This window comes from Callospermophilus lateralis, chromosome 7, assembly GCF_048772815.1.
Source record: "Callospermophilus lateralis isolate mCalLat2 chromosome 7, mCalLat2.hap1, whole genome shotgun sequence".
In the NCBI taxonomy this organism is placed as follows: Eukaryota; Metazoa; Chordata; class Mammalia; order Rodentia; family Sciuridae; genus Callospermophilus; species Callospermophilus lateralis.
Window position 1 is genome coordinate 66,151,447 of NC_135311.1, and position 10,493 is coordinate 66,161,939.

Below are 10,493 nucleotides of genomic sequence, written 5' to 3' on the forward strand. Positions count from 1 at the left end.
CTTTAATTAATTAAAAGTTCCTATAATTTCATTAGCTAATGCAGACCAATGGATGCTTTTTTCTTTTTAAGTACTGGGGACTGAACACTCTCATCCCTCAATGGATGTCCTTTTTATTTTTTTGAAATTTTCCATATTTTTTATTGTTGCATTACATTTGTATATATATGGAATTTGTTCCCCCATCTCTCCCTGCCTGTCATCCCTTGTTCCCTTTCTTCTACTGATCTCCCTTTGATTTTTAGGAGATTCATCCTCACTTTTCTTTTCCTTTTTCCTTTCTAGCTTCTACATATAAGAGAAAATATCCAACACCTGAAGCTTGGTTTTCTGAGTTTGGCTTATTTCACTTAACATAATGATCTCTAGAGTCATCCATTTTCCTGAAAATACTATAATTTCAGTTTTCTTTGGGATGGATAAAATTCCATTATGTGTATGTATATATATATATATATATATATACCACATTTTCCTTATCCATTTGAATGAATTCATTTTTAAATTGAAGTTTCATCACTGTCATTTCATCACTTCTACATGTTCAATCCTTTTACCAGAATTCAGCTTGCTACCCACTTATTTTTTCATGGGAATTTCAATTTGGGGAATTTTAGCTTTCAAGATTTCAACCATTCAGGACTGTAATTTTCAGAATTCTTATCTTTTGGGGATTCAAAATTCAGGATTATGGCATTCATTGTGTGTTTCAAGATTATGATCTACAACAATTTATACATAACATTGGAGACTTCAAAACCTGTTAATAAACTGGGCATGGTAGCAGAAGCCTATAATCCCAGCTACTCAAGAAACTGAGGCAGAAGGATGGCAAGTTCAAGGCCAGTCTTCACTATTTAGCAAGACCCTTTCTCTAAACAAAAAATAAAAAGGGATGGGGATATAGCTCAAGGAGTACAGCAACCCTGGGTTAAATCCCTAAGCCCCCCACTCCTATTATTAATGATAGGTTTGTCAATTTTATATATCTCTGTGGATAGTTTCAGGTAGCTATGAACACAAGCAAAACTTTCAGACATCCTGGAAACAAACTATATAGTACTATGTGAGGTCTTCAGAATGTTCTGCATAAATATCTACATATTTCAAAATTATTTCAGACAAAGATATATGAATAGAGTCAGGTATGATGGTGCACACCTGTATTCCCTGTTACTCTTGAGGCTGAGGCTCAGAATCATAAGTTTAAGGCTATCTTGAGCAACTCAGCACAAGCCTGTTTTGGAAAAAAAAAAAAGAAAACAGTGGTAGAATATCCTGGTTTCAATCCCCAGTACTGTATAAATAAGGAAAAAAAAAAGGAGGAAAGAAGAAAGATGATTCTCCTATTAATATATCCCTTAGGCCAGATGTGGTGGTACACGCCTGTTCCCAGCAACTTAGGAGGCTGAAGCAGGAGGATTGCAAGTTCAAGGCCAGCCTCCAAAACTTAGCGAGGCTCTAAGCAAGTTTGAGAGAGCTTAATCACTGTTAAAAAAAAGAAAGAAAGAAAGAAAAAGAAAAAGAAAGAAACAAACAAAATAGAACAGAACAAAACATCCTTTAGACAATTCTTACAAAGGACAATTGTGCATGTTCTTCTATCTTACTATGTTCCTGAAGAATGCTATAATTTGAGACTTTTCAATCACTGTATTTTTGATTATTTCAAAAGTTCATCAAGGTAACTCCATTCTACTAATTGTTCAAGCCAAAAACCTTATAGCCATCTTTTTAAAAATTTTTATAATTTAATTAGTTACACATGACAGTAGAATACACTTTGATACATCACATTTAATGGAGTATAATTTCTCATTCTTCTGGTTACACATGATATAAAATCCCACCAGTCATATAGTTACACATGATGTCTGTTTCATTCTACTATCCTCCTTACCCCTATACCCCCTTCCCCTCCCTTCACTCTCCTCTAACCTGAAGTAACTCTATTCTTCCCTAGCCACCCCCCTTATTGTGAATTAGCATCCACATATCAGAGAAAACATTCAGCTTTTGTTTTCTTAGGATTGGCTTATTTTGCTTAGCATGATATTCTCTAGCTCCATTCCTTTACTGGCAAATGCCATAATTTCATTCTTCTTTAAGGCTGAGTAATATTCCATCTTATATGTCAACTTTTTAAAAAATCCATTCATCTATTGGGGACTTTATTTTGGTTACTGCAATATCACTTATACCTAAGTATAGTACTCAGTATACAAGAACATAATATATATTTATTGCATGCCTATTGATTGTGTGCTGGGTACTACTTTAGGTCCTGGGGCACAATAAGGAATGGGGTATAGCTCAATGACAAAGCATGTGTGAGGCACTGGGTGTAATCCTCAGCTTGAAAGAAAAGAAACAGACAAAAATAGGTCACCAAACTGATTATAAGACATGCAAAGTATTAGGAAGGAAAAAAAAATATGATGCTGATCACATTAAGGCAGAGATCTACTATATAAAGGGTAACCAAGGGAGGTCTCTTTACATATTTTTTTCCAGTTTTGGGGATCAAACCCAGGGCCTTACATATGGTACACAAGTGCTCTACCACTGAATTATATCCCCAGACCAAGAGAGGCCTGTCTAAAGGTCACAATTAAGATGTCACTTAATTGTGGGCTTGGTGGTATATGCTTACAATTCCAGTTACTCAAGTGGCTGAAGCAGGACTGCCAAATTTGAGACTGGGAAACTTAGCAAGACCTTGTCTCAAAACAAAATAGGGCTGCAGATGTAGCTCAGTGGTAGAGTTTGCCTAGCCCACACAAGACCCTGGGTTTCATTCATAGGACTACCAAACAAAACAAAACAAATCAAAAACAGTATACAAAAACAATCAACAGGAAATCTGTGCATTTTTTGTTATTATAATCTAATACTATAAACTGGAAAATTTATAAAGAATAGAGGTTTATTTATGATTCATAGTTCTAGAGGCTGGGGAAGAGGATGGCACTAGTTTGACATCTGGGGAGGGTCTGGTGTTGCATCCTAAGATGGCAGAGGGCATCATGTGGCAAGATGGAGCAAGCATGCCACAGAGCTTGCCTTTAAAACAATGCTACTCCTATAATAATCCATTAATTTGTGAATAGATTGATGCGTTCAGGAGGGCTCCTCCCCAAACACCTCCCAAAGGTTTCATCTCTCAATACTGTTCCATTGAGGTCTAAGTTTCCAACACAGCAGCAAGAGAGTGGAATATAACAGGATAAGAATGAAGAGTTGGGTAAGAACCAGATCATAAAAGTCAGAGTTTGAGATTTATATTTCATTCTTCTATGGGTAGCCAAAGACAAATTTTAAGCAGGTAAATGCATATTTCAGCTCATTTTTACAAGATTATTTTGCTATTATGTAAGAACAGCATGATAATCAAGATAACTGAAAGTAAGAAAATGGTAGCCTGGATTAGGCAGTGACAAAGGAAATTTGGGGGACTGAGGATGTAGATCAGTGGTACAGGACTTGCCAGTAACACATGAGACCATAGATGTGATCCCCAGCAGAAGCAGCAACACCACTACCACCACCAATACCACCCCAACCAAAAAAAAAAAAAAAGGGCAGGGGGAGCAATTTGGAGGTTGAATCCAAATGACTGACTTATGAACACATGTGTGAGACAGAAAGAAAGACAGAAAAAAAGGAATTATGATCAACTGAACATATCTGTGCATACATTTTATGTCTTGGGAAGATTATTGACGCACTGCAAACATGTTTTGAGTCAGATGTATGTAAGACATCCAAGTGGAGAAGGTGGGTGGCTTAAAGATAATGGTTTTTAGTTGGGTGTGGTGGCACACTCCTGTAATCCCAGCAGCTCAGAGGGGGGCTGAGACAGAAGGATCATGAGTTCAAAGCCAGCCTCAGCAAGGCACTAAGCAACTCAGTGAGACCCTATCTCTAAATAAAATACAAAATAGGGCTGGGGATGTGGTTCAGTGGTCAAGTGCCTGAGTTCAATCCCTGGTCTCCTCCCCCAGCACCCAACAAGAAAAAAACAATTTTGGTTTTTTTTTTTTTTTTTTTTTTTGCTTAGAGAAGATGACTATATTAGAGCTACAAGACCAGGGATTAATAACACAGATGCAAATTTAGAAAAACAATATTTACATGTTAAAAAAAAAGGTGTCAGGAGCTGGGCATGGAGGTGCACATCCATAATTCTAGCTACTCAAGAGGCTAAGGGCAGAGGATAGCAAGTTTGAGGCTAGCCTGAGAAATTAGCAAGACTTTGTCTTAAAATAATAATAATAATAAAAGGGCTGGGCATGTAGCTCAGGAGTAGAGCACCCCTGGGTTCTATTTCCAGTATTTTAACAACAAAAAAATTTTAAAGGCACAGTATTTAAAGGTTGAATAGAATAAGGCCAAGAGAACTACAGAATGAAAAATTATCCCACATGATTAGTGTATATAAGAAATAAAGAAAGATACTGAAAACAGACAATAGCCTTCTAAAACAATACTGATAGAGTTCAAGGAAAATGAAAACAGAAAATGTTACACAGATTTTGCAACATGAAGACTATAAGTGTCCCTGACTTACAAGAATTTTTTTGGTAGTATAGTAAAGTTTGAACCTATACTAAAAAAAGTGAAGAAGCATACTGGTAAAGGAAGATTTTAAAAATGAGATAGTACAGCAATTATACAGAGTAATGAGATTAACCCCACAGACGAAGAGAGATTAATGCTGCAGGAAGGAAAAGGAATTACCAAGGGAATGAAAATATTGAGAAGGCAAGGAAGAAAGCAAAATCTGTGATCATAAACAAAGACACTGGTGCAGGGAGTAATACATCTTGTTATAGGCCTTCTCCCAGCTGATCCCTCTGCCTGAAATGTTCTTTCAAATCTTAACTTCTCAATGAGGCCTCTACTGAAACTATCAGTTTCTCTTTTCCTATTACACCATGAATCCCAAGATGGCACAATTTTTGTTTCATTCCCAAGCAGTGTTCTGGCATAAAACACGTTTTCAAATATTTGATCAACAAATTAACATTAATTAAATTTAATATACCTAATTTTCTTTGCCATAAATTATTAATATGTATCCAAATTATTTTAGGCTAGCTGAACTATCACATATAGCTGTTTTTTTTCTATTCCTGAGGGGATCTGACAGTAGAATGCTTCTACAAGAAGTTACTTGTAAACTCAGACTTCCAGTCTAAAGCCAAATCCCTACTGTCCTTCAATGCCAACTCAAGTTCTAAAACCTTTCTCAACTTTTTTAGTACAAATCTCTATATCATTCTTTTGCAACACAGCACATACTACATGTAATTTCAGCTGACATTTATCATAATGCATTATATTATTTTTTAAGTTTTATTTCTAAAATATAAATTTAGCTTGAGAGTTAAAGAGGTCATACTTCTTTGTAACCTCACAATATGTGCCTTATGTATGACAAACATTCAAATATATATTGACAAAAAAAAAGTCAAAAAACTTTAGGCTGAAGGAAACTTAAGCTCCTAGCAGGTCTCTGAGCATCAGAAACAAGTAGCTACACTCAACCATCAACCACTGGGACAGGCTGAAGTATAAGGATTGCAAATTTGAAGCCAGCTTCAGCAACTTAGTGACATCATGTCTCAAAATTTAAAAAGTAAATAAATAAAAGGGCTGGGGATACAGATCGGTGATAGAGAAGCAAGACTGTAATCATACTGGGTTCAATCTTCCGTACTGGGGCTGGGCAGTAGTTAGAAAAAAAATCTGAGACTTAACAGTTACAATTCATTCTTAGATAAGGGACTTTTTTTTTTTTTTTTGCAATTTTGGTCTTCTCATCAGTACAGGACATAGAAACAAGATCCACTGAAAATAGTAATAATAGCAGCTATAACTTATTGAGTGCCTATTAGATGAATGTAACTATATAACAGGAAACCTGGTTTTAAGCCCATAATCAATGCAATCTTCCCTACATAATCATCTTTGAGATTAAGGTTTGGTAGACTGAATTGATTACTACGTCCCAATAAAGCAGAATATAATATGACATCTGGATGTCTGTCTCCTCTGAATGATTTTATGTTTAGTTCCATTACACACACACACATATACAGAGGAATTAAAGGTAGATAGACAACATAAACAATTTACCTTTCCTGGCTTACCTTTCTTTATTCTTTCCTTACCACCCACAACTTGCTCTTCTTGTGGCATCTGAGATAATTTTTGTAAAAACAGTTTCTCTAGAGCTTGTGCCATAAGAACAATGTCATCTCCAGGCTAGAAAATATAATAAATATTTAATAAGGATAGTAATATGATGATTGTACCAAATTTCTTGAATCAGTCTACTTTATAGAGGGTAGCCATATAGTTCTCCTAGACAATATTTATCTCCTGTAAATAAAATTTAGAAAATAGTGAAGCAATTCATATTTAAAATTCTAGCATCCTAAACCTTCAACTCCTAAAAAGGATCAGAATGCCCCAACACCAAAGAATTACAACTCAACTAATTCTATTAACACAAAAATATAATAGAAATTAGAATTTCTATACTTCAAAGAGAGTAAAATAAACTTGTTCATTGTCAAGCAAAATATTCCAAGGTTTGACTTGAAGTGATTTAAGTTTTTAATTAACTAAACAAAGTGACATTGTAGTGTTGACTCAATTTAAAAATCTTAACTATTTTCTTAGAAGTCTTCACTTGGTTTACTTCACTGAGGAAAAAAAAATTTATAAAGAAACACCCTGAAACAGAACATGTATTTCTAAGTTAGGTAGTTCAGGAAAGCTATAACTTATTTATTTTAACTCAGGGATGCTTTATCACAAATTACATCTCCAGCCTTTATTTTATTTTATTTTTGAGACAGGGTCTCACTAAGTTCTTCAGGCAGGCTGGCCTTAAATTTGCAATCTGGAGTAGCTGGGCATACATCATTGCACCTGGTTGAACTTTATTTTAAAATGTTAAAGCCAGCCTCAGCATATGAGCAAGGCCCTAAGCAACTTAGTGAGGCACTTTCTCAAAACATAAAAACAAAAGAGGCTGGGATGTATCTCAGTGATTCAGTGCCCCTGGGTTCAATCCCCAGTACCAAATAAATAAGTAAGTAAATAAATAAACAAGATGATAAATGTAAAATAACCATCTAGAATTGCTGTTAAATTAAAACGAAATTAGCCAGGTGTGGTAGCACATGCCTGTAATCCCAGAGACTGGAGAGCCTGAGGTAAGAGGATTTTAAGTTTGAGGTCAGCGTCAACAACTAACTGAGAACCTGACTCAAATAAATAAATAAATAGGACTGGGGATATGGCTCACTAGTAAAGCATCTCTGGGTTAATCCAATACCAAATAAATAAATAAAGACAAAATAATTGACAATGATACTCATAACCATCGGAACTGATTTTTTTTAAAATTTACAAGTTAATTGCTTCAGATATTTACACATAAGGTAGTGTTTGTTGACAGTTACCTTGGGAAACAAAAAATTCTATTATGTTTTAATATCACTGGTGATTTTGTATAAACTAAATACCAAATACGTAGGTTTCTCCTTTTTAAATTAGATAGAAGTTTTAAATATATATAGATACCAAGTAACTGATCAGCACACAATACTCTGGGAAACAAGAATACTACATGGAGGCAGAATCAAATATAAAAATCCAATTTTATAGACAAATGAGAAGATTAAGTTCAAGGGGCTGGGATTGTGGCTCAGTGGAAGAGTGCTTGCCTATCATGCATGAGGCACTAGGTTTGATCCTCAGCATCACATAAAAATAAAGATGTCATGTCCACGTAAAACTAAACAAATAAATATTTTTTAAAAAAGATTTAGTTCAAAATGTTCACATACATCATGATACAGGCTAATACATTAACATGATTTCAAGTACTGCTAGTAGACTACAACAAAGAATTTGTCTGATCTTCAAATCAACTTGTCAGGAAGTTTAGAAGTATGCATTTTGTAGCTGGAGGTATTGCTCAGTGGTAGAGCACTTTCCAAGCATGTACAATGCCCTGGGTTCAGTCCCTTGAACTACTGGGGAGTTGGGTATGCAATTTGTTTTTCTTCTTAGGTAATCGATGGCCAGTGATCTATACTGTGAAAAATTTCTCCTTCCCCTTCCCCTTTTTTCTTTTCTTTTCTTTGGAACTTGGTATCAAACCCAGGAGTACTTTATCATTGAGCTATCCCCAGTTCTTTTTTTTAATTTTAATTTTTTAAATTTTGAGACAGGGTCTTGCTAAGTTACTGGGCATCTCACTAAGATGCTGAGGTTGGCCTTGAACTTGTAAAACTCCTATTTAAACCTCCTAAGTCACTGGGATTACAAGTGTGTGCCACTGCACCTGGCAAGCATCAGTTTTATAAATAAAATAGCAGGAATGCAGTAGAACATAATTTAAAATACCTTATCAGAAACCAGTTATCATTGGTATTTCATTAAAAAACAAACAAACAACTATTCCAGCTATTCAGGTAAAATTGACTGAACAAATGTTGACGTGTGAAAATTATAAAATTCAGTGAAATCATTCTTAAAAATATGAAAAATGTCCCTAATAAAGACATGAAATCTGAAATCAGCACACTTGTTTACACACTTTCCTATACATAATACCCAAGGATCAGCAGTATAATTATAAGGTCTACATACCTTGTTATATAAATAACAATTCGAGAACATCATATTGAAGTCTTCTATACATTCTGAAGCCTTCACATAATATTTATTCTCCAACCGCTTCTTAATTGTATTTAAATCCATTGGTCTTTTAATAATGGTATAATAGTCCTATGATTTTGAAGCAATTCTAAGTATTAGCAAGAATAAACCCACTATAACAATTGATACACAAAGAAATTTCATGAAACTATATATTGTAACTAGATAGAGCAATTACCTTTAAAAAGCTGAAAGTTTTAAAAATCTGGAAGCCAGAATCTTTAGTAATTTAAAATAAAGCTGATTGTCACATCATTTTTTTAAGAGCAAAGAAAAAGCCAGTAAAGATTAATGAAGATAAAAATTAAGAAAATTGTCCCTGAAAAATACAAAGGCATGATGCTAAAAAAAAAGTAAAAAATTAACTAATATTTATGGAATCTGACAGATCCAGAATAAAATCCCAGTTATACAATTTATAATTACTCAACTTTCTATTATCAGATGACTAAAAGTTTCTGACAAACCTAAAGTCAAATTGTGCATGATCCAAATAAGTACTCATGAAGAAGGTGACATTCATGAGTACACTGCATCAAAAAGGCAAGGGACAGCTGGGCCTGGTGGTACATGCCTATAATCCCAGTATCGTGGGAGGTTGAGACAGGAGGATCACGAGTTCAAAGCCAGCCTCATCAATAGCAAAGCAGAAAGCAACTCTGTGAGACCCTGTCTCTAAATAAAATACAAAATAGGACTGGGGATGTGGCTCAGTGGCCAAGTGCCTCCTGAGTTCAATCCCTGGCACCAAAAAAAAAAAAAAAAAAAAAGGCAAGGAACATCTGGGTATGGTGGTGCATGGCTATAATGCCAACTAAGGAGGCTGAGGCAAGAAGGTCTCAAGTTTGAGGCAAGCATCAGCATCTTAGTGAGACCTTTCCTCAAAGATCTTCCCCAAATAAAAAGGAATGGGGATGTGGCTCAGTGGTAAAGTACCCCTGTGTTCAACAAGTACTAAAAAAAAGCCAGTGACATATGCTCTAACAAGAAAACATATACTATAATTTACCACCAACAGTTAAGAATGTCAATGTCCAGAAAAGTGAATTTTTGGGGAAAAAAATACTCATTGAGATAGTCTTTAGTGTTTATTAAATATATTTTGTAGTATTAAAGAGTAGTTATGTCTTACAGAAATTTTAAGGATTTTTCTTTATTTAAATTAACATAATTATAAATATACTTACAGGCAACTTCAATTTCACGGCATCCACAGGCTGCTGAAAAGGCCAAGAGAAACTGTGCTTCCATAAGGCCTTTAGGACAACTTTCTGTAGATACTGCAGCTGATTTGTTAATCGCCCGTTTTTCTTAGTATTTATATACTCTGGTGGAGGAGGGTTAACTATAGCTGTTTGTCGACTTGGCAGAGACATTTTTAACTAGTTCAAATCCTGATATTCCAATGTTTACAAGTACATGTCCTGAAAAAGACAAAAACTGAGTACCTTAGAAGCACTTTAAAAATGTGTTTTTATAGGATATGAAGATTTATTCAAAAGATAGAGGTAACATATTTTAAAATACATCATAAAACAGAAAAAAAGTTCAAATGATGAATTTTTAAACAAATACTAACCGTTTTCTATACAAATAGTACAAGTTGTTTCATTATGTATGCCTTAGTCTTAGATGGTTTAAATTATTTCAACATTTCACAGAATTTCTTTTTGCCTTTCAAAACCACAAATTGAGGTCTTAGCAGGAAAAGTCTATAAATCCCTAGTAAAAAGAAACAACAGGGAATGTTA

General features: G+C 34.7%; 1 protein-coding gene across 3 annotated transcripts in view; it reads right to left on the bottom strand.

The window, feature by feature from the left end:
• The window catches only part of Brdt (bromodomain testis associated), a 45,835-nt gene extending 35,717 nt beyond the window's left edge, over window positions 1-10,118 (bottom strand). The window contains exons 1-3 of one of the 3 annotated variants that reach the window (XM_076861950.1): window positions 9,930-10,118; window positions 8,674-8,811; window positions 6,156-6,270 (exon numbers count right to left, since the gene is read on the bottom strand). In XM_076861950.1, coding sequence (XP_076718065.1) covers window positions 6,156-6,270; window positions 8,674-8,811; window positions 9,930-10,118 — 442 coding nt within the window. Of the gene's footprint in view, window positions 1-6,145; window positions 6,271-8,673; window positions 8,812-9,929 lie in introns of all 3 variants that reach the window. The other 2 variants (XM_076861949.1, XM_076861951.1) reach the window with 2 other exon arrangements.
• Between the last annotated feature and the right edge of the window lie 375 nt (window positions 10,119-10,493).